This window comes from Dendropsophus ebraccatus, chromosome 11 (assembly GCF_027789765.1).
Source record: "Dendropsophus ebraccatus isolate aDenEbr1 chromosome 11, aDenEbr1.pat, whole genome shotgun sequence".
NCBI classification, from domain to species: Eukaryota; Metazoa; Chordata; class Amphibia; order Anura; family Hylidae; genus Dendropsophus; species Dendropsophus ebraccatus.
This window is the reverse complement of record NC_091464.1, coordinates 12,277,792-12,303,542: the sequence shown is the minus strand read 5'-3', so window position 1 is coordinate 12,303,542 and position 25,751 is coordinate 12,277,792. Positions and strand designations below refer to the sequence as shown.

The 25,751-nt window shown below is 41.1% G+C and overlaps 1 protein-coding gene across 2 annotated transcripts in view; it reads left to right on the top strand.

Moving 5' to 3' along the window:
* Window positions 1-25,354, top strand: part of SLC45A3 (solute carrier family 45 member 3) — a 42,145-nt gene extending 16,791 nt beyond the window's left edge. For both annotated transcript variants that reach the window (XM_069945410.1, XM_069945409.1), the window contains exons 2-5: window positions 15,474-15,873; window positions 17,976-18,794; window positions 19,126-19,391; window positions 20,935-25,354. In XM_069945410.1, the coding sequence (XP_069801511.1) occupies window positions 15,711-15,873; window positions 17,976-18,794; window positions 19,126-19,391; window positions 20,935-21,330 (1,644 nt within the window). In that variant the 5' untranslated portion in view covers window positions 15,474-15,710 and the 3' untranslated portion in view covers window positions 21,331-25,354. The remainder of the gene's footprint in view (window positions 1-15,473; window positions 15,874-17,975; window positions 18,795-19,125; window positions 19,392-20,934) is intronic.
* The last annotated feature ends 397 nt before the right edge of the window (window positions 25,355-25,751 follow it).

The window sequence follows — 25,751 nt, the reverse complement described above, 5'->3', positions numbered from 1 at the left end:
CTTTGCGTTATCCTGTGACATGTCGGATACCTCTGTTTCCTCACCATGTATTACTGCCTGTATCTTGAATATGTTACATTTCACTGTTGGTTCTTTCCCTCTCTCCAATTGTTTCGAGAGATGGGGTGTTTGTAAGTCTGTATGTAAATCAAAATTCTGAAAATTGAATAAAAATTTATTTAAAAAAAAAAAAAAAAAAAAAAAACTACGCCAGTGCTGTTGGTTGTTTATTTGCTTAAAAAAAAAAGCAATCAAAAAGTCATATGTACCTAAAGTTGGTACCAATAGAAATAATAAATTGTCCTGCAAAAAACTTCAAATAAAAAAATTTAAGGGGTACGGTACTTTGAAGGCGACAATAAAAAAAAACAATTGCTTGGTTATGAAGAGGTTTAACTAGGTGTAATAATTTGATAAATTTGCCAAACGTAAGCAAGCTGAAAACAGGTACTTTCACATATAGGAACAGTGTCATAAACCAAGAGGTGGCTTCAGCAACAAGGTGTTCTCCAATGTCTTTCATTGCATAAAAACACGATCCATATGTCGCAACCAACGGGCTTCGGGTACGCGTAACCCTTAATCATGGTAAGTGTTTCTTCATAATGATAAAGTCTTCCCTCTGTGCCCTCTCATTGTCAGTATACCACCAGCTGTATCTTTTTGACCTGATCCGCACCCTATAGCCAGTACAAACTGGTTAATCATTTACTGGCATCAGTTCCTTCATATTTAATTACATGGACCTGCTACGTTTTTTTTTCCTTAGCAGAATTTCCTGTACCTCCTCTACACTGTCTGTTGGCTAATGTTTGTGTGATGAGCGCAGGGAAAATCATGCTTCTTATGTTGATGGTGAAGCTTGCTGTCAAGGCCTATAAACACAGGTAAAGACGTCTGTGAATAATTGTCAGGATCATTATTTTGACGTCTGCGCAGACAACGTCAGTTATTTTATACACTGTGCATTGGACGGCCGTCATACCATTGACTTCAATGCATTTCATTGAGGTCAGTTAATACCTGACAAAAATGAACGTCTTTTTAAAAAGAAAAAACGGATGCCTTTTCTCTTTTTTTTTTTTTACTTAGGCTGGGTTCACACTACGTTTTTGCAATCCATTTTTTGAAAAAAAACGATGCAATTGTGTGCAATGGAAATGGAAAAACGGATGCACACAGTTGCATCCGTTTTTTCCATCCGTTTTTCATCTGTTTCTTGCAAAAACATAGTGTGAACCCAGCCTTAGTGTGAACATTGCTCTGAACTGACATTTAAAATCTGTAATATAGTTATATTATTGCAGTACAGTCTGTCTTGCAATTTAAAGGGAATGTGTTGACCTTTTTTTAAATCAGTGCTTCTCAAACATTGAGGTGCGCCTAGTTGTTGGTGTGGCACAGCTGAGGAGGCAGTATTCACAAAAGTGACTAAAAAGGCCCTATATTACGGAGCGATTATCTGCCTGTCTAATAACACCCTATGAAAATAAAAAATTGTTTATTTTTGTCTTTTAACATGTTGAAAAATTATTGTTGCTAGTTTGCCAATCGTTTGCATATCTGTTCGTGTAATAAGTCGTTCACCGGTAAAACATGTTGTGTGAGTCGTCCTGAGGAAAAATTAGCGACCACATAACGACGTTAAATTGATAGTTCATAACAGTAATTGGTGAATGTAACAACCTCATAACGTTCGCTACAAAATAACCTTTGCTCCAAAATCGCTAGTTTTCACTAGCGATCGATCGTTATAGCCAATCTTTAAACGATAATTGTTACATGTAATATGGTCTTCAGCTGCACAGTCCTTTCCCTGACCGCAACAATCTCTGGTTTAAGAACAATAATGACTTGTTTTATTTTTATCAGAGGTTACGAGCCAAATAAGAGGCAGACTAAGCAACAGTTTTTATTTTTACATGGACTTCAACCATGTTAAGGCCCAAGCATCCGCTTGGTCATGCTGGTGAGGCCCAGCCATTACTTTGCTCTGCTGGGTGAGGCTCAAGTAGAACATTTTAGGAAACACTAGTTTAAATCATATTTATAACTTTTTTCTAATATTCTAATTTACTATTTATATTAGAATTAATATGAAAAAAATATAAAGAATTAATATCTAAGATTAAAAACACCTAAAAACAATGAACTCTCGTAGAGACTGTGTGAGTAAAGTACGTCCCAGGACCTGCTACCTAACCGAGTAGTCAACTACTCACTTTAAATCTAATCATAACAAATCTATAGCCAACCCACTGTTACAACGATAAAAGTGCATATGACGATTGGGCTCGGTGGACCGCTATGATTACAACTTCCTTGGATCTTGTGATATACTCCAGTTCACTTTATTGCACTTCTTACATTCTGATTGTTTGCTTTATTGTTGCACTTAACACTAGTACTTCATGTATCATGATATGCACCTTTATTGTTGCATCAGTGGGTTGGCATCAGTAAAGGTTAAACTATATAAGCTGGTTATCTGCCAAACTGTCTGTACTCTTCACTGCCTAGACCGCCGGGGAGATGGTGTTTATCGCATCAGTATCTTAGACAACCTGGAATGCAAACAATACCTGCTTCGTAATACTTGCTAAGATCACAAAAGATAGAATCCTTCCCTATCCTGGACCGTTAACATTGTTATAATAACCCCTTCTGTCTCCTGGTCCACCAGTGATCTTAGCATTAACCCCCCTATAATGTTCACTATTAAAAATATTAGTATTTAAAGGATTGTCTTGTGTTAGACAACTTTTCATATACTGCTGCTGTTATATAGATACCAAAAAAAGAGCCCATGCTTACCCCTCCAGGCTACCCCGGTGTCCTCCTACGGGTCTCCGCTGTCTCCCGCTGATAGCAGCCAGCTCTACTTCCGAGACTAAGTCGTCTTGGGAGTGACACCCCACTCAGCCAGTCACTGTCTCAGTCTGTAATTGGCTGAGCACGCTGTCACTCCCAAGACTAGGTTATCTGGGAAGTAGAGCTGGCTGCGATCAGCGGGGGACACTGGAGACTCATAGGAGGACATCATGGGAGCGCAGATAGGAATGCATAGGCTTTTTTGTTTGTTTTCTATATAACAGCAGCAGTATGTAAATAGTTGACTTAATGCCGGATGACCCCTTTAATGTTTTCATTGCCCTAGACATCCAAGGGTGTTGACATCAATGTAGGTCACCAGAGAAACAACCCAAAACCACTAGGAATGTTGGTATTAACCTCTCCACGACTTTAGCCATCAATGTTACTATTAACATGGACCATCAGAAAGGCAGTATTTTCTTGGACTTGGACTTGGCTGTGTTCAGAAGTCCTATAGAGAGTGAGCGGAGTAATGGCTGAGCATATGCACTGCCTATATTCTTGTAATAGATGAAGATCCCAGTTGTCAGATTCCCACTTAAAAGCTAGTTAAAGGAGTTATCCAGCATTAGAAAACCATTGCCACTTGTTGCCGCTCTTGTCTCCAGTTTGGGTTCAGGTTTTGCCACTCTGTTCCATTGAAGTGAATGGAGCTTTATTCCAAACCACACCTGACCTGGAGACAAGAGTCATGTTGTCTCTGGAAGAAAGTGGTCATGTTTGTCTAACGTTGTATAACCCCCTTAACACCTATCCTGTAGACGATGACTTTAAATCTTTTTAAATAGAACCAAAGTAATGACTGAGCCACCTTTGTATCAGTCTGGAAAATCATTGTATGTAAACAGTTTATACATATACAGTCATCATAATAATAAAACCACAGGTCATCTCTTTGATAGATTTTTCTGTGTAGACTCTATGTAGCGCTATGTAATTAGCTGTGAAGTCATTTACATTCTACTTAACCTAATGAAAAAACTCCTTTAATACTAAAGCAATTCAAGCAACGTATATGAGATGCCAAGAAAGAAATGAGGAATGGCTATTACTATAAATTTATCAACAAGTAATTATAGCAATGATATTAATAATACAACAATGGATGTAAAATGTCTACACACCCTTTGTAAAAAATGCAGATATCTGTGTCACCAAACATAAAAGTCATGCCAGACATTTTTGTATTCCATTTCTAAAGAAAATGGTTAAGCCCCCAGCGATCAGACACTTAGCCGCAGGATGGGTCTGTTCTGAGAAAATCCCTTCATAGTTAAAAAAAATTATATGTTGTAAATAGAATGCAAAAAACAACATATCTGTGTGCCTTTCAGCGCCTGTGGTAATACCTGCATTGGTAAACCAGACTGACTGTCTGTCTCTTTTAGAGAGTCGTCCTTGTGAGGCTATGTTCACACACGTCAAAAAAAGAGAAAAGGGTGTGCTTTTTATATTTAAAAATGGCAAATAAGTGTGCTGGACATGCACAGCTCAATAGTAATGTAGGGTGCTAAAGAATAGGCATATAGATCAATATAACCAAACCAAAAAAAAAAAAAGTTATGCCAACAATATACCAAAGCACACCAAAGGATATATATCAGAATAAAAGTACTTTATTATAACAGGTACAATATTAGAGAAATTTTACCCCACAAGCTTAAAAACAATTAAAAATTGTAAGTAAGTATATCACTCACCCTGTATAGATAAGGTGCATATGCAATGTATAAGTAACCAATAAAGAACTATATCATTCAAATAATCAGTAATACTAATGGTGCGTTTACACGTAACGATTATCGTGCAAATTTGCGCGATAACGATCGAATTCGAACGATAATCCTACGTGTAAACGCAGCGAACGATCAAACGACGAACGAGAAATCGTTCATTTTGATCTTACAACATGTTCTCAAATCGTCGTTCGCAAAAAATTTGCAGATCGTTCCGTGTAAACAGTCGTTCGCCGATTTAACCAATGTGTGAGATAGGCTTAAGCGATCGCAAAACGTTTTTCCGTACGATATAATGTACCGTCTAAACGCTGATCGTTATAAAAAAAAAAATTCTTACTCCGACATCGTTAATCGTACGATCGGGCCAATTATCGTTTCGTGTAAACGCAGCATAAGTGTAAGTGCTACAACCAGAAAATCACACAATAAAAAATAACACACATAAGTCAAAGGATTGAGGGTAATATACTAAAAGTCAGTCTAAGTAGTCAGATATCACCAAGAGTAACAGGGTGGTGTTGGGGTGTCAAGGGAGAGGGTGTGAGCACTCTACCAACGCGTATACACTGTAGTCAGGATTGGTCTCTATGAGTGCCTATTCGGGTACTTGAACAACCAAGTCTATAGTTGCAATCTGATAGCGATGACTTGGTTAACCCGGCCCACTGCAGCCGGGAACACCACCACCACGTGCGTCACATTAGGGCAGTGACGGAGTACATACATGCGCAATGGGGTTAGTATAGATATCGCGGCCATATTTGAAGTTGGCTGCGTCACATGACTTGGCGTGTCATGTTTGAGGCGGCGACTATACTGCGCACATGCGCGTTGGACTTTGTGGGACGCCGTGTTTGGAGGTGCAAGCCGGGAATGTACTTGTATAAATGATACAGGTATGGAAGCCATTAATTATATATACAAGTGCTATGTATGTTCAGCACTTTATTGCAATAGTACCCTTGAGAAAGTCTTGTGATAGAGACGGAACGCGTGGGGTTCTCAGGACATGGACTCCCTCCTATGGTGATATTTTTCCTTACTTTTCACCAGTTTGTATTTTTTCAGTTATCTTGAGTTACTCCAGGTAACTTCATTATCGTTATTTATTGTTTGGGCCAATAGGAGGGGGTGTTACATTTGTACCAGTCTGGGTGTTCTGGCACCGTGGTTATTTTACCCGGTCCAGTGAAGTTTTTTCTGAGTTTTTAAATGATTTTAATATGTTTGTCTTACACTTGTAGTTTTGATACATCAATAAATAATTATTGCATTTATTTATGAGAATACAGTTGTTTATTTTTGGATGTGCCAACCATGCTTATATGACATACTTTTTCTTTTTTTCTTGTTAAGATTTTTACACCTGACACCTGTTTCTGGAACGTTGGCTTGCAGCTGGCTACCCTGCTGTGTGTCTGTGCTCTCTTTCTCGCCCTCTCAGCTGATCACCTGGCAGCTTGGCAGTAAGGCTCCTTCTATTTTCACATGCACCTCTAGATCTTGCCAGTCTTGCTGTATTCGTTTTCAGCACCACATTAACTCTAGGCACCACTTCACGTCTCCAGGTGGGGATGCATTATTCCCCCAGGCACATATAGGAGGGAGATTCCGTTTCTTTCTTCATACTTATACCAGCCCAATTTGCTGCAGGGACTTCAGCGACAGGGCACTGTGGCACCCGTACAGGTTGACTGAAGTGCCACCCATGAGCAAAGTATGGAGGAACTGCACATCTTCCACTCCTTACACCTGTAAAAAGAAATTTATCTACAATACATCTATGGGATTTATGGCCACAAATTCAAACAAAATGGAATATTCTATAAGGGTGCGTTCACACCTACAGGATCCGCAGCAGATCTAGAGCAGATCCGCAGCAGATTTGATGGTGCAGATTTGATGCTGTGTTCAGTTATTTAAATGAAATCTGCTGCGGATCCGCAGCAGACAATACGCTGCGGATCCGGTAAGTGTGAACGTACCCTTAACTGGAATAAATTGAATAGATACGAAGAAAATTAAAACTATCAAATTTTCGAAGGTAGCTATTTGAATTTATTAAGTGAGGACTTTTAGGAGGAAATAATTGTATTCTGATACTGGAGGTTTCTTTGAAACCTTTGAATTCTAAGAAAGTTTCCATTAGGACAAAGAAGCCTTTTACCACACCTTCACATGACTAGAAGACAGATCAAGTGTTACATGAAGAATAGCATTCCTGTCCACCTCATCTTACCTTTACGGCTCGGATAAGGTGTTTGTCACAGTGTTTAATACTGATAGCCGTCATCTTCTTTCTAGTTCAGGACAAGGGAAAGTCATTGAGGAAAATAGCAGATGACTAATATCATGTCAGCTGCACTTTAGTTAACAAATTTAAAATATACAAACTTGGAACTGCAGCCATGTCCATAGACTCATTGTTCCACATTTATCAATGTGTTATAGAGAGTGGTGTAAAGTGCCCATGGCAGCCAATCACAGCTCAGCTTTCAGCTCTGGTAAATCCATAACCTTTTTATTTTTCCATTGATACAGAGTTGTATTATGGCTTTTGTTATGTGTGACAAGTTGTATTTTGTAACTCCTCATTTTTCCAAATTTATTGTGAAACCAGAAAAAAAGTTGTGGTGTGAAATAAGATAGTTAGCCTCCTAACAACGCAGGATGAGTATAGTCGTCTTGCGGCCATTAAGGGAAAACATATATGGCTCACGATGTGCGCCCTCTCTGCAACGTACGGTCCCCGGGTGCAATGTACAGCCTGGGACCGTATGTATTAGCTGGCGTGGCCGATCGCTGCTCCCGGCTAATTAACTAGCTAATAGCTGCATTTAAATAGTGCTTGGCCCCCTGTCCCTGGTGTCTAGTGGGGGGACCTCCCCCCCCCCCCCACACGATACGATCGCGGAGGGGAGATCCCTTCTACTGAGCCAGCCGGGGTTCAGCATCGGAATGACACTTGTCCTGGCTCGGCAATCAGTGAATCAGTGTATCTGGTCTGCTGCAGAACAGAGTAATAGAGCACTGATCTGATGGATCAGTGTTCTATTATATACACAACATTGATCTCAATGGGAGATCAGTGCTGTGTATATAGAAATCTCCCAGGGGGACCAGTGCTGTGTGCATTTTTTATTAATAAAAAATCCCCTCCCCTAATAAAAGTTTAACTCATCCCCCTTTTCCCATTTTAAGCATATTTGGTATTGTTGCGTGCGTAATCGCCCCAACTATTAAATTATCACATTCTTGATCTTGCACGGTAAACAGCATAAGCGCAAAAACTCACCAAAGTGCAAAATTGCACATTTTTGTTTACATGAAATTCAGAAAAAAAATTTATAAAAAATGATCAAAAAGTTGCATACACGCAATCCAGGTAACAAAGGAAAGAACAGATCATGGTGCAAAAAATGACACCTCACACAGCCCCATAGACCAAACAATAAAAGTGTTATAATGATGGTAATAGAGCAATTTTAAACACATGTAATTTTTTTTTTAAAGTTTTTAAAAGCCATCAATTAAAATAAAAGTCATGCAAGTTACATATCGTGGTAATCATACTGACTTGAGGAAGATAGGTAACATGTCAGTTTTACCATAGGGTGAACAGCGTAAACACGAAACCCTTCAAAATAAAAAGAATTGCACCTTTTTTTTCCAGTTTCACTGCACATATAATTTTCTTCTAGTTTTGCAGCATATTTTATGAAAAACTTAAGTCTGTAATTGGAAAGTATAATTGGTGTTGCAAAAAATAAATACGGGGTCTGTAGGGGAAAATATGCAAGCGCAGTGGCCTTTTAAACACGATAATGAATAAAAAAAAGCACAAAAATGAAAACTGGCTTTGTCCTTAAAGGGTTAAAGCCTCAGTGCTGTACATGTACTGTACTGGTGTTAACTTTGTTACATAGGCTCATAAGGCCCACAAGATCGGTGGCAGGAGTCTAAGTGCTTAGGCTCGTCCGATCCTGAATGTGCAGAATTAGATTAGCGGCGACTGCTGAACTTAAATGTAGCCCTAGGGAGTCTTGGAAAACATGGATTGCTATTACACGGGCCGATGGGGGCCTGATAATAATTGTCTGCTAGATTGGCACTCGTTTACTGGGCCTATTACACGGCCCGATAATCGTTTAACAAGGGCTGCATGGACATCGTTACCGGACCTAACAGCCCTTACTTAAACTGTATACATTACCTATCCATGCTGCAGGGCTGAGCGGCCTGTCAGCTAAGACAGGCTGCTCTAAAGCTGGAGCGCGCGGGACCCGGAGAAAAGAAGACTGCAAGAGGAGCCCTGCAGCATGCATAGGTAATGTGTACAGTATAGAAATCATCAGCCGCCAGCCCGCACGGCTTTTACAGGTAGCGATGCGCGGTCGGCACCCCTACAATTATCGGTCCAAACCTATATTAACGATCAGCAGATGATAATTGTCATCGGTTGATCGTTGTGTTTATTACACAGAGCGATAATTGGATGGATAGGTCCGATTTGGCCGATTATTGCTCCGTGTAATAGGGCCCATAGGCCATTGGCTGTATCCATGTTTTCTAAGACTCCCTATGGCTGCATCCAACTTCAGCAGGACGAACCCGAGCGTTGTCGAAGTTTGCTCAACTCGTCTGCCAATGTCACTTCTCACTGCAGAATGTCTGTGTGTAGCCCAGGCCTGAAGAGAAGCAAAGAGGGAACAGGTGACAGCTCAGCCCATGTACAACAAACCTTCTCTATGTCAACACAGAGATCCTCCAGGATGTTATTTCCTTTTTATTGTTTTTTTTTGTTCTGAGCACAGATTTCTTTTCTGACTTGTCTTTTTAAAGGGGTTATCCAGCACTACAAAAACATGGCCACTTTTCCCCCACTTTTCCCAATTAAGCTCCATTTTCTTCAATGGAACTGAGTTTCAAAACCTCACCCAAACTGGAGACAACAGTAGGGGGAAAGTGGCCATGTTTTTGTAGCGCTGGATAACCCCTTTAAGGGTATTCCCATCTGAAACATTTACAGGATAGGCCATAAACGTGTCAGGTGCTGGTCACAAATCAAGATTGGGGGCATTGTGTTAACTCCTATTTAGTGCAATAGGTCTTGTATTAACGGCATAGCAACACAAACTACTCTATTGATAAAACATGAGCGTTACACAAAACACGCAGCAATAGGAAAGATGCTAAATATGTAAATCAGCTTCTTTTGACCCACTCTGGCCACTGCAAGCAGGCAAAGGGGGTGGGGTGGGGCATCAAAGGCCCCCTGCCCCTCCAGATGGGAATTTCTGTTTAAGATGGGAATATCCCTATTAAGGCCCTTCAGCTGCCCCGCATATTGATCATTGCAGCCTGTACCTGTCCAGGTGCCTAGACTTTGTGCTACCTAACCCCAGGTGCGTCTGTGTTTCCACATTTGCCTTCGGAAAGTGTCTCTTCACCTTTAGCCACACAGTGTTACTGGTAACATCCCAGGGCTACTGGTGGTGGTTTCTGCAGTCTGAACACATGTGGAAACACGGCCTAAGGCAACAACTCATATGACTTTATCATCTCGCACAGCTGTTACTTGGGAATCCATTGAATCTGACGGCTGTGAACTTTGCTTCAGCAAATAAAGCGGTGATAAAGCATGAGAAAAAGAGCAATGGGCGGAGAAAATGCTAATCTGATTATTAATTGAAGAAAAGATTGTTGTGAAGTGTTTTTACCCCTCAAAAGTGGACACAGATAATCCTTTTTTACCATTGGGTTACAGAGTCACTAAGGCGGGGCTTAGCGTCCATTGAGCCCCCTTCTCCCTGCCCTTCCTATGATGTAGGGTGGAGAATCGTTCAGTAGACGGTATCCATGTTTTCCAGGACTCTCTAGGGCTGCGTCCAACTTTTTCATCCATTAGTATTTAAATGCTGATCAATCCGACTTGCACATGCTCAAATTGTCGCTACTATCCACTATCCTGTTTTTCTATCTATAGCTCTGTGTATTTTACTGTTTACTTCCACCTTTCAGCACATGTAATGTATGGCAGGTATTGTGTTCACGTGGCATCCTGTCCATTTCCTGGTAAGCTCTTTCCTTCTTCTCTTTATATTTTGTAGGTGTGACTTGGGGAGAGGTGCTGTGTAAAGGGCAAGGTGCAGCTATACACATACAAAGAGCAAGGGAAAAATACTTTTACCTGTAGGGAATCAGCACATTGAGGGTGTATATTTGGATGAGTAATACCAGTGGTACCACTGATACTGCATTTCCAGTTCGGACTGGGTTACAGAGCTAACTACCACAAGAGTGCAAAGCCGAGGAATGTAGAAATACCTGCTGCTCTTCAGAAAGAATAGGATAGTACTCCCTCCCTCTACAGTGTCAGGTGCTTTGTCATCTACACCCAGGGCAACTGGCTGCAGACAGAACCCCAGTCTATTGGGTGAGTTAGTGCACATTCATCAGAGAGATAAGCGATTCATTGTGTTTGGTGAGTACACAGGAGCAGCAAATCCTGGGTCACTACAGACATTTATTTTACTGTCATCGGAGAAACCGTAAACTCTCAACACACAGAGGTTAAATGCGACCAGAGAGCGTAGATATTTCTCAGAATACAGGTCTGCTGACAGTGTAAGGCTGGTATTACACGGAGCGATTATGGTTCGAAAAATCGTTGAATCAATGATCGTTTCATGTAATAGCAGGCAACGATTAAACGACCAATGAGAAATCATTGATCGTTTAATAGGATCCGGACCTATTTTTATCGTTTGATCGTTCGCACATCGTTCGCACATTGTTCGGTGGAATAAGAATTCGCAGCTGAAATGTGTGCAATACCGATGACTAAACGACCGCAACAACGATCATAAATAATCATCGTTCCATGTAATTGGGCGAACGATTTCGGGTCGTTTGCCTTAGCGGTCGTTTAAGATCGTTAATCGTTAGTCGTCGAAAAATAGCTTGGTGTAATAGTACCCTAAGGCTATGTTCACACAAGGAGGGGGGGATTTATCAAGCGCCTATTTTTAGGTAAATAATTGGATTTTTCACCCAGTTTTGGTCTATTGGTCTATAAGTTCTATTTATGAACCAGTATTCGATGGGTGAATATTTGCAGATGCAACTTTTTTTTAATCTGCCTGTTCACCCCAAAATTCGCAATACGGGATTTGCGTCTAATTTATCATTTGCGACTTTGTCTGGTCAGTACAGGGTGATTTTTTTTGTGTGACTTTTTACTTAGACACATTTGCTATGACAGTGAGACCTAAATCACACACAATATATTCCCCGCTTGCTACACGCGGAGGCAGCTAGCGGATGAGGAGCAGGGAGGGGCGCGGAGAAGTGCGAGGGGGCTGCCCGGGTGAGTGCTAGATTGTCTTGGCTGCCCATAGCAGATAGCAGCGGTCTGCTGCCAACGTTTCTATTCCACGAGCGACCGCAGCAGTTTGTTGCTGTATGAGTCCTTTGTCTTTCAACATGTTGAAAGACAAACGACTACAACGATCAGCCGACATTGTTCATATCGGCTGATCGTTGTGTTCTATTACACAGGACAATTATCGGACAAATACAGACAAATACGGCTGATAATCGTTCAGTGTAATAGGACCTTTAAACTACCGGCCGCTGAGCTGCATTCCGGATGTTCTGGGCTACTGGAACATTCTTTTTTTTTTTTTTTTTACAATTGATGTGACAGCACTGTCGGATGTGCCTGCATATCAATTAGCCATTCACTTCAATGTAAAGTGCGGCTGCAGCCCGACTTAAAATTTGTGAGCAGCTGTTATTTCCGGACGTTGTTCGGTGGACAGCATCCAGAAATAATAGGCAGGTACATTATTTGAACGCCAGTTCTAAAGAACAGGTATTAAAATAACAATGCTGGAGCACAGCAGCCGGCTTTGCATTGACTTCAATGCAATGCCGCCTGTTCAGTAAAGAACGGACGCTGATTCCATTGCAATCAGCGTCCGTTCTTTACTCAAAAATAACGTTGTGTGAACATTGCCTTTGGAATATATATATTTTTTCTTATGTTAGTGTACCTCATTTGTTTTTGTTTTGTTTTGCAAGATACATTTTGCTTTTTATTATTTAAAACTAGAAAAAATACAGTTTTTCAAATTTTTCTTCATGTTTGTATACATTGCGCCAATAACAAAAGCCCTACCATTGCTTTAGACGCCTGGATGCTTATTGCATACATTTACAGGATCCCTCATGGTACCATACTACAATGGCATGTTCTGGGCTATAATAATTCACAATCACATTATACTGTGATAAAATAAAATCCACAGACAGCAACAATGTAATTTGAATGGAAGATCCAGCCAGGCAGCATAGACATTTTACTAGTAAATGGAAGGTCGCATAGGGACCATGGCTGTCTAATATTACTCCCTGCGGGAAAGTAAGGAGCTGTATTTATTGCCCCTCTATCTGCCTGTAGAAGAGCTTCTCCTTTGGACAGCAGATAAGCCGAGCTCAATGTCTGTATACTGTGCACAATGTACAGAATCCGGAAAGTGCTCCCGTATATAGGAAGTGATTCACCAGCGTCCTACAACTCTTTCAGACAATTATTGGTAAGGACTCGTGGTATCAGTATAATTTAACTATAGCCATTTTTCTTTTTTGGGGCGACATTTTGGGTCCTTTGGAAATAATACTACATAGTTTACCGTAGGGTCGTATGATCCCAGGTTTCAGCCGCCGTGGTTGTTCCTGAAGTAATGAATAATCTAATTGTGCTATATTATATGTGATCGCTACGTTGTCACCTCCTTCTAGGCTTCTGTATAATAAATGGGTGACTCAGCGCTGTGGATGGCAGCGTTACAAAACATGGGCTCCGTTACAAAGAATGGTGGTTTACAGTTCTGTTTGTTTACAGAGGGCAAGTGCACACATAAAGATTCAGGATTGCTATGAGCTTGTAACACTAATAACAGACGGAAAATTCCTCTTTACATCAGCGAAGAGCGGACGCAAACATTTCACACTTGGGGGGGGGGGGGGGTAATCTGTTTGCCGTCCTTTGGTTAGAATAGATTTTATGCCCAATTAGCAGAGCGCTTAGTTGTTTGCACTTTTGGTTATGTTTCGGTCGGTGGATCTGGCCATCACAAGTGCACGTTTGCACCAGCGTGACAGATGCATATTGCTGAACATATGAACAGTGGTATATATAACGGCAGCCACCTAAACGCTGACTAACAGTAATACACACCAATATTCCCAGAAATGTAAATATGCAAACTGATATTCAAATTACAGAAAAAACTGAACTTATATGTGAAGGGCGTAATAAGTAGAAAAAGTCTTCAGTTGTCAGGAAAACATGTGCACCAGAAGAGCAATACTTAATATCCAGAATACTATATATATATATATATATATATATATATATTTACAGTAAATATAGAAACTAATATCCAAATTACAGGGGGGGGAAATGGAACTCATGTATTTACACCTATAACAATTGGTTTCCATCTCATAATATTAGACAAACAAAGCTATATGCAAAAAATACAAGCTTTGTTGCTCCAAACTATCATAAAAGACGGTTAAAAACCATGAAGGATGAAACCATACGGCTGGGACAAAGTATTGCTTATAAAGTGCATCAACTATTATATACAAGCTTAGGCCATGTTCCCACTAGGTAAGTTCTGTAGTAATTACGGCCGTTGTAGCAACGGCCATGATTACTACGGAACTTACATAGTGGTACCTTCTAAGGAATCCCGGCTGGAGTGTATACACGTAGTATACACTCCGGCCGGGATCCCTAGCGGTGCCGCAAGAAGCTAACGTCGGTTTTCTGTTTCTTGTTTTTCTCACTATTTTGCTTCTCCTGGCGAAGCGATATTTAACGATAAACAATTGCAAATAAGATTATTTATTGTTAACCTGAAATCGTTCCCCATATTACACAGAACGATAGTCATTACTATGATCGCTTACTCCATCTGATCCCAGCAAATGATGCAACCATGTGGAATTCCACTGAACGATTAGTGACCGAATGCGGAATTACAGCGAACGGTTAACAATGATTTTAGGGTCAGATCTAAATGAACAATCAACGACACATGAACTATTTTTTTTATTGTTGCCGGCTATTACACAGGACAATTATAGTTTAAATTTGAACAATAGCATGATTTTACACGCGATAATCATCCCGTGTAATAGGGCCCTAAGTCTCCCCCTTTATGTAGAATATTTTGTCTTCAGTTAAAACATGTACTCCTCTTTTTCCTTACAGGTTTTTTATAGAATACTAGGTTGTATTAGGCCATGTTCACACTAAGTATAGCACCAGCCGTTCTGTGACCCGGCCGATGTTACTGAAGATCATCCTGGCCGGTACTGCTAATCACTTCTAATGAATTTGGATGCGGGCACACCCGCAAATTCACTGCTGCACACAATGGAGCGTGCGGCCGGTGTGAACTGACATGGTAGTTTTTCGTATGGCCGGATGGAATCCCGGCCGGAGCGTATACTATGTGTATACGCTTCGGCTGGGATTCCATTCATTCACATACAAAGTATGTATGTATTTATACAACACATACGTTGTGTGAACATGACCTAATATATACTAAGGAGCAGATTTATCACCTGGGTACCTGGCATACACCATGGAAAAGGCGCAGATTTTTTTTTTATTCTTTTTTTTTTTTTTTTTTTTTCAGACTGTTTGGACAATGATGTATTGTTTGCCACTTAAGTAGCTGTCATTAGAAATAACGTTTGACATGTCGTCAGGCACTCTAATGATAAATTCCCCTAGTATGTGTTATGTTATAACATTTTCAATTGTCTTTTTTGCAGAGCATATTGACATGCTGAATATAACCTCATGGAAATCTTAATGAGCAAACACTCGACTGTTCCGCTTCATCACCTTTTAAGTTTATGGCACGGAGAAGTTGAGCTGCTTACCAGGACTCTTGCAGTAGACATGGGCTTCTGTCAGGCCAGGCAAAGTCATAGTCCGAGATTGCACCCTATGTCTATCAGCGGGTCATAAAATATCCTGGTGAAGAAGCTACAGTTTTCACGACAAAGATGGCGGGGGTGAGCCAATACCTTAGCAGCGCCCATGGACAGCTCCTGCTGGTGAATTCTCTGACATGTGGACTTGAAGTTTGCCTAGCAGCAGGGATCACTTTTGTCCCCCCTTTGCTTCTTGAAGCTGGAGTAGAAGAAAAATTCATGACCATGGTACTAGGTAGGTAAAGATGCAAACTGATGGATTTAAATGAAGTCATACATTTTCAGAAGAAAACGGAAGGAAACGAACCAGCTAGTACTGGGTGCTTATTAGCTGACGTACCCAAAATGCTGAATCAAGCAGAAGAAATGAGGAAGTGCATGTCATATAACGCAAGGCACTCCAAGTAACGTCCAAGATAATCTTTGTTATATGTATAGCAATGACCAAAAAACACTCATGCCCCTACTCATAATATTAAAAACATTTAACCCCTTAATGCATTTTGATGTTTGGCTATAACATAGTGCTGCGTACTGTGCCGCGGCTATTAGGCTTGGTTCACATCACAATTTTGCTATCCATCTCACTCACTGTATCCGGTTTGAAATGTTCCATTTGAACGTAAAGTACGTGATCAAGTATGACATGATTACAGGTGTAGTCTTATTCGAAACTTGCCACGAGGGCATAAAAGTGCCCCCCCCCCAAAAAAAAAACACAAAAAAAAAAACCAAGTTTTTTTGCAAAAAGCATTTATGAAAGGCCTTATATACTTGCCTTTTTTGGAGGGGTTTCTCTCCTCTAGCGTTCTTCAAACTGTAGTCTTTCTCACCCATAGACTTCAATGGGATTTCTTCTGCTTGTCTAAAAAACACTATAGCCTATGTTTATTTCTGGCGTTTTTGTGGAGGCAACTAAAACGGCACATAAAAAATGTGTCTGGGGGGACCCTTTAACTTGAGCTGTTAAAGAGTTGTTCACCTTAAAAAAAATCTTTTAAATCAACGGCTGCCAGAAAGGTGCCAAAGATTGGTAATCTCCACTGTTCCAGTACTTATCAGCTGCTGTGTGCCCTGCAGGAAATGGTGTATTTTCTCCAGTTTGACACAGTGCTCTCTGCTGCCACCTCTGTCCATGTCAGGAACTGTACAGAGCAGCAGCAAATACCCATAGAAATCCTCTCCTGCTCTCCAGACTGGAAAAAAGACACCACTTCCTATAGGACATACAGCAGCTGATAAGTGGTGGAAGACTTGAGATTTTTTAATAGAAGTAAATTACCCATCTTTGGCACTTTCTGGCACCAATTGATTTAAAAGATTTTGTTTTGTGAACAACCCCTTTAACATCTCTTGCTGAATAACATTTGAAGTAAATTAGCACAGAATATTAAAATAATCACTTTTAATCATTAATCTTACAATGGAATCCACTGGCCAGGCATTGTATATAACAGTATTATGCTCAGTTTCACAGGTTGATATTGTTTTGTGGTTATATAGCTTTGCAAGTGTTAATGAAGCAGGTAGGGTTTTCCTAGGTTGAACCTGATGGACTCTTGTCTTCTTTCAACCTTATTTACTATGTTACTAAATAATATCATATAACCTGTATAGTATGTCCTTAGGGTGACATGTAGAAGAATCTCCACCCAGATAGTGTCCTTATGTAAGTGGAGTTTATAGTTTATAGGTAGACATGATTGAACGATTGGTGAGTTCGGGTTCCACCATTATTTTCCAAATCAGAGCCCTCGGCATTTGACTCCTGACAACTGGAGAAGTTGGTTGATGCCATAGGGAATCTTGGAAAACATGAATACAGTCATAGGCTATGTTCACACAACGTATTTTTTCGTATTTCTACGGCCATTGTTGCCGATTGCAACAACGGCCCTAGTTATTAGGAAAAAAATATGTTGTCTTTTTGTCTATGGGATCCCGGCCAGAGCGAATACACATAATATACGCTCCACCCAGGATCCCTTGCGGCGCCGCAAACAACTGACATGTCAGTGCACACTATGAAGCCAGTGGCTCCGGCCGCTCGCTCCATAGCGTGCAGTGGGAAGTTCTAATGCGCCATAAAGATCATCCTGCTGGTACTGCAGTACCGGCCGGGATGATCTTTTCAGAGACCGGCCACTCCGTGCCATGGAACGGCCGGTCTCTTATGCCATGTGAATATGGCCATAGGCTGTATCCATGTTTTCCTGGCAGCCCTAGGGCAGCAACCAACTTCTCCAGACGTCAGGAGTCAAATGCTAAGCTCTCGGGTTCAGGAAAAAATGCTGAACCCGAACTGGTGTGTTAATGAAATTGTTTCTCTGCTTCTAGGTATCGGCCCCATCCTCGGTCTCTTAGTTGTAAACCTAATAGGATCTGCAAGCGACCAATGGAACAGCAGATTTGGCCGCCGGCGGCCCTTCATCTGGCTCTTGTGCTTTGGAGTAGTGCTGAGCCTCATCATTATTCCTTATGCCAAGCATTTAGCCACTTTGGCCGGCCACCATAGTGCCAGTCTGGAGGTGATGTTACTTATATTCGGCATTGGCCTCTTAGACTCCTGTGGACAGGTTTGTTTCACTCCTGTGGAAGCATTGCTCTCTGATCTGTTCCCAGAAGGAGAGGCCTGCAGAAAAGCTTTCTCGGTGTATGCCTTAACTGTTGGAGTAGGAGCGTGCGTTGGATACTTTTTGCCTTCCGTGGACTGGAGTGACAGCTGGTTGGCACATCGGTTAGGTGGTCAAGAACAGTGTCTTTTCATACTCCTACTTATTATATTTTCCGGATGTATCTTCGCCACATTCTTTGTCTCAGAAGAGGTCAAGAGTAATGCTGGACATTCAGATTTATGTTTAGAACCAGCCAGCAAGGGATGGACTTGCCTAAGGACATGTCAGCTTTGGTCTGTACCACATAGGGTGTGGCGAATGGCCTTAGCCCTGGGAAGTATATGTACCTTGATGTCACGATTTAGGATGTTCTTTTTTAGAATTCCTGTTACTCTTTGGCGCTTGTTTGTGGCCCAGCTGTGCTCATGGATGGGCCTCATGACCTTCATTCTCTTTTACACCGATTTCATTGGAGAAGGACTTTATCATGGTTCCCCAACAGCAAAGCCGGGGACTGAGGAGAGACTCCGATATGATGAAGGTCAGTCACCGTTTATATGAGTGATATTTAGAGATGAGCGAACCTGGAGCATGCTCGAGTCGATTCGAACCCGAACTTTCGGCATTTGATTAGCGGTGGCTGCAGAACTTGGATAAAGCCCTAAGGCTATGTGGAAAACATGGATATATCCATGTTTTCCAGACAACCTTAGAGCTTTATCCAAGTTCAGCAGCCCCAGCTAATCAAATACCGAACGTTCGGCTTCGGATCGACTCGAACCCGAACCCGGTTCGCTCACTTCTAGTGATATTCCCATAATACACAGTATGATCTCATCTGTTTTCTACACTTACCTGAATTTTTTCCTTAGGAGTCAGGATGGGAAGCCTGGGCCTCTTTCTTCAGTCGGTGACATCAGTCGTGTTCTCATTCTCAATGGATTACCTGGTGAAGATATTTGGAAGTAGATTTGTCTACCTGTTTGCAGTTTCCTGCCTCCCTATTGCTGCGATAATAACTTGTGTTTCCCATAATATAACATTGGTAACTGCATCGGCAGCCATGACAGGCATCACGTTTTCTGTATTGCAAATCCTGCCGTACACTCTCACCTCACTCTATCACCATAACCGGCAGGTAAGTTATCCCAATGGCCACCCTTATTATACTCACAAAATTCTGTGATCAGATGTTGCATGAAATGCAATAGGGCAGTTTGGTATTTTTTAATATGTCCGCAGTTTTATTTCAGCAGGACCAGATTTTTTTCTCACTGAAAGGTTGATGTTTTTCCACCATAGACTTCTACAGGGGGGTAAAAACACCTAGTTGTTCAATAGAAATTCTGGGATCACATGATAGCGAAACACATGAATAACAGGAAAAATAAAAATACCTTTACAAGATAACACTAAAATGGCAGAAAAACTTCAAGAAAACCTGGTAAAAAAGCAGAAAGAACTGTTGCCTTTTTGAGACTTTTGTGAAATGTTTTCAGCTTGAAAAAGCTCAGTGCAAAACTTGTGTCTAAGGCAGGGATGGGGAACCTTAGGCCCTCCAGCTGTTGCAAAACTACAATTCCCATCATGCCTGCACAGCCAAAGCTAAACACCGTACATGAACTTTCCCTTTTTTTCTAGTGCTGAGCAGACTTGAGGAAACTGTCTGGCTTTGACAACTTCTCCAAACCCGAACACTCAGCATTCGATTCCTGGCATCTGAAGAAGTTGGATACCATCTTAAGAAATCGTAAAAAAAAACATGGATACAGGCTGTATGCATGTTTTTCTTCCATCTCTAGGACAGCCTCCAACTTCTTCATACGTCAGGAATCAAACGCCGACTTTTCCGATTTGGAGAAGTTGTCAAAGGCAGACAGATTTCTTAAGTCTGCTCAACACAGCACATACCACGTTCTGCATTAATATGATATTGTAGCAAGGAGAAAGTACACTGGACTGAGCAGACTGGTACTGGGCTGAGCTGATACACAGGACAGTACTATAGTCGGTGTATAGAGAGAAAGGGTTACTGACGCACTGGGTTTGCAAGGTGCTGTGTGAGCAGAAATGAAAGAAACAGCAGTCGTAGGATCAAAGCAAGAAACACTCAATGACTGAGAATCTAAAGGCAGAGGGGGGGGAGGTTACACTGCAGCACTATATACATACAGGTAGTAGGTACAATGGTTATTACATAAGGGACAGCTGTGCTTTATTTGTATTAATATTGAAAATAATACTGTGAAAAACAATATTGCTCAAAATGGGACTTATTTGTAGTATTTGTTGTTCATGAAAGTATAATCTAGAAGTATGAAGTTTTTAGCTCTGTAAAGTATAACCGGCATGTAAGCCTGTATTGTATTTCTTCATCTACTTACCTCCTTATCTATTTTCTCCCTTCCGAATCCTTTCTCTTATCCTGCTTACCTTGGATGACCATTTGCTCTTGGACTACAGAATAGGTTGCTTCCGTTCTGTAAGTTTTTCACCTCTTGCGTAGGCTTTTTGCTTCTAGTAATGCCATCTTGTACATGTTGTATAATGAGCGTGCGCAGTATTTATCCCTGGTGTATTTCCGATGATTGTGATACTTTCATTTATTAAGTAATTTATGCTTTCCAGCAATGTCCTGCTGCTCCTTTCCACAGCAATAAGTTTATTTATCTCTTTCACAGGTGTTTTTGCCCAAGTTTAAGGACCTAGCCGAGGAAGAAGTAAAAGAAAAAGAGCCAAAGCCCGGATTTGTAAAAGAGGCATCGAATAACAATGGTGTTCCATTGTTCTCCTCACACTCCCCATCTTTGTGCATTGGTCCTTCTTGTGACAGCCCTGTTATGATTGTAGAACCTCCCAGCACACACAATGGGATATGCTTGGACATGGCCATACTAGACAGTGCCTGTCTGCTGTCTCAGGTGATCCCGTCACTTGTTATGGGCTTTATTGTACACATGACGCAGACAGTCACAGCCTATGTGGCATCGGCTGCAGCTTTTGGTGTGATAGCTATATATTACTCCAACAAAATTGTCTTTGACAAAAATGAAATGGTAAAGGTTACCCCTCTGTAGCTATTTTTTCTAACAAATTATTTATTTTTATAAATGAACCCACTGCATTTTTCCAATGTGGATTACATTCCGAAAGCCTCTCACTGATTTCATGGTAGGAGGTGAGACGAGGGTTATTTGCCTTTATTTGCGGGATTGCACATTTGAGGTCAAGTGATTTTTCGTATCTCTCTTTCTAGTTGTTAGGCCCCCTTTACACTTCCATGACTGTGTTTACAGTCAAGAAACAATTTTCAGGAGGCTTCAGGAAACCATTAATATTTCCTGGCCAAAAAAAAAACACATACTCATCTGCTGTAGTGGTGCTACCTTCCGTCTTCTGTTTGTAGCCTGAGGTATAATGCTGCCTCCGGTCACAAGAGTGATTGACAGGGTCGGGAACCAATGGCTCCCAGCTCGGTTAATCATAGCACCACATTTAACTTTATGTGCTCCTGATGAGGAGCGCACAAAGTTAAAGTGACAGCGTCAGCACCCAGTGCAGCATTTGCCCGGCTGCTGGCACTGGCCCGGGCTGCCATGCAGTGCATCCAAACTTATAGACAAATTCCGGATAAGAAATCTGGGTAAATCTCACAAGCATGTGAAGGGGGCCTAACACTTCTTCAAGTAACAATATACTTCCTGGTCTGTTAGTATGGACATCACACGGACATTGGCTGCTGTGGAATACTAAACACAAATCTGCAGGGGAGAACTGATCCACCAACGTCAGAGTTTACTTACAGCAGATATATCCAGGAGATATATGTAGGATAATCTGCTTAAAACAAATACATGGTGAGGCTATGTTCCCACACAGTATTTTTGCTTGGTATTTTTCAACCAAAACCTGGAGTGGATTGAAAACACAGAAAAGCTATGCTCACATACTGTTAAAATTGAATGGATGGCCGCCATTTAATGGCAAATAATTACTGTTATTTTAAAACTGCCGGTATTTGCCATTAAATTGCACCAGTCACTACATTTTCACAGTTAGGGAGCATAGCTTTTCTGTGTTTTTAATACACTCCTGGTTTTGGTTGAAAAATTCTGAGCAAAAATACTGTGCGGAAACATAGCCTTACTTTGGATTTCTGGCAAAGTTCGCCACATAAGGTTACCTTCACATTTTTTATTAGTCAAAACACATTTAATACTTATTAGTGTTAAGCGGACTTGCCGAACGGGTTCAGCAACATTCTCTGACCCCAATTGGTCAGTATTTGACTCCTGACGGATGTTGCCCTAGGGCTGCCAGGAAAACATTGATACACCCTTTGGCCTATGGTTGTATCCATGTTTTCCAGGACTCCCTAGGGCAGCATCCAACTTCTCCAGTGAAATATTGATAGCTCAGGTTCTGACAATGATGCTGAACCCGAACAGTTTGGCAATTCCGCTCGACACTAATACTTAGCAATAAAATAATAGTACAAATGTAATAAAATTGCTTACCTATATCACACTTCTTAGAGAAATACTGGACTCAACTTTTTCTCACAGCTGATTTTACTGCACCTTGCTGTAGTATCAGTTTGTGGAGATCGAGCTGTCAGTGTTGCTTTCCTATCACCCAAGGGCTTGATGAGTGATCCATGTAAAGGTCATAAATCGTACTGGAACTCAAATACTTTACTTGATCTTGTTTTGGCATAAAATATGAGACTTGCAGATGGACCATTTATATGGGCCTACAAATGAAGACTGGTAGTATAGTGGCAATACTGTAAGAATTAAGTATATGATTATTATAGAAACTGTCAATACTAACACAAGGTTCACATCAGAAACTAGCCTTGTGGTTTCTGCAGGCAAACCAGACAAACGGTACGCTGATGCACAATACAGCGACATCATCAGGATCCATTAACTTGCGTAAGGTGTAAAATAAAAACTGATGTAAACCACCCATAGCAGCCAATGACAGTTTAATCACCAATGGTAGAAGGAAATAAGGTGGTACTCACCAATGGGATAGCAAAGACTCCAAAACATTTATTTCATAATAACAATAATAGCAGTATCTGGTTTCCTCGTCCACACCAGATGACCACTGTCAATATGAAATAAACGTTTTGGATTCTTTGCTATCCTGTTGGTGAGTGCCACCTTACTTCCTTTTACCATTGATGGCTTATTGTGCGGATTTTATGCATCATGTTGAGCACCGTTGAACAGGGACATTTGGGCTATTCAAGGAATTCGGAATTCAAGGAATTCTGCTTTCACAGTGATAGTTTAGCTTTAACATGAAAGATGAGCTATGGTAGGTTGCCATAGACAGTTTACACCAGTTTCTGTTTTATAATTAATGCACCATCACAGGTATGGTAAATTTTTTTGCTCGGCCCTGGGGTGGGGATCCCTGTGGCGCAGTCCCTTTTTCAAAGCGATTTTCTGATTGAGCACCGGCTCGGAGCACTGGGGGCAGGCCTGGCACACCCTGGTATGACAATAACCCCCTCGGTGACACATCTCCATTGGAATCAAGCAGAGACGCGTCACCGAAGGTTGGAAATATGGTCAAACCGGGGGTAGTCTGTCCTGCCCCCAGTGCTCCAAGCCGGACCAAGCACAGGAACCTGGCAGCGGTTTGAAAAAAGGGCCGTGCCACGGGGATCCCTGCACCGCTGCCAAGTAGGTACTGCATACCTACCTGTGATGGCACATTTGCTTTAAAAACTTTGATAAATGTGGCCATTGGAACGCATGGCTGCCCATACTTTTGGGTCTCACAAAAACAGCAAATACTCAAAGTATACCACAACAGAAGGCTGGTTTCTAAGGTGGATGTGCAGCTAGCCTTATATCGAGAAAGGCTTACATCCATAATAATAACAATGATAATAACACAGTTACCAATCTATTTAAATGAAGGAGGCAGAATATATATATATTTCTATGTACATTGCAGCAGAACATATTTAAGTCTAGAAGTTATTTATTGAGTTACTTTTCTGAAAACATGATTACCTCAAAGTGAATATGAAGATTGTATGTACAGAAACTGTATACAATACCACTAAATTATGGGACTGTTTTACACAACATATTTTCTACTGATATTTCCACTTTGTATGCGTGATATACATTTGAAGGTTATTTAATGTCTTTATAAATAAGAGGTATAAAAGTCTTGTGTATGTTTCTCTATATCCATGTGAGTACCGGAAAATATCTTTCATTTCCAAATCATAATGTTATGGTATCACTAATTTGCAGCGTGTGTTTACCTTTAAATGTTGTTTGATTTTTTTTTTTTATCTAGATATTTTCTACATAGAAACTCAAGAATGTTTGTAAATATTTTGCATTTCCTATGGAGCAAGTAGCATCCCCCCATCATCTCTGCTGGCTGCTGTTTTTATTATTGGATGTCAATCCAATTTGCTGACCTCACAAAATGCAGTAGCCCAGTTCTGCACTATATTCTGGGATCATCACCGATCAGTGAGGTCAAAGCCTGGTCTAGATTTTATTTTGGACAGTGCTTAGTTTAAGGATTACAGAGTTGCTTTCTTTTGAAAACAGTGCCACTTCTGTTTACAGTTTTTGTGTTACATTACAACTCAGCTCCATTCTCTTTATTGAAACTGAGCTACAATATCACACACAAACTGAGGACAAGAGTGGTGCTGTTTCTGGATGAAAGCAGCCATGTTTTTTTCTAATCCAATCACCGCTGGCGATGGATTCGGCCATCAGTCTATGTTGTATGCGCCCCCCCCCCCCTCCTTAATCTGTGGTGATAGGGATTGGCCTTGATGGAAAATCACAGCTGACACCTATGTTAATAAAGAGATAACCGGACTTTCCCCTCCCCCAGGGAGGATGGGTGGTGGGTCGGCGACATAACTTATGGCTGGACAATGGTTTGGCCGCCAGTTATTGAAGGTGTATGGGGGCCTTTAGTCTATGAAGGAAGGAATACTGGGTGATATAAGCTTAGGGTCTAACAAAATTGTATGAATTGTATTTATTTCATACTTGTTATTACCTTTTCAGTCTCCTTCCCCTATTTATAAGTTGCTGCTTTCTACTGTGAGTTGTTATCTCTGTATCCCCCTCCTTCCCCCTCCCTTCCAAGACGGCTCATGTAAACTCATATAATTAGTGTCCCTGACCGGCTGTCTCTGCACTCTGTAATGCAAAGAGGGATAATCACAGTGAGGTCATCAGTAACTTGACCTCATATTAACCCTTCCACCATCACAGAGTGCAGAAACATCCGGCAACTGTTTACATGAGCCATCTCGGAAGGGACGGGGTAGAGGGAAATTAGAGCGGGGATGGGCAAAACAGCTCACACACAGTTTCTGTGTCTTAAGCAGAATACAGCAGCAGCTCAGAACTGGGGGAAGGAGACTGAATAGATAATAAGGATGGTAGGAACTGTAAGTCTCCAGGAGGAGGGATGACTCAACAGAATAAGTACA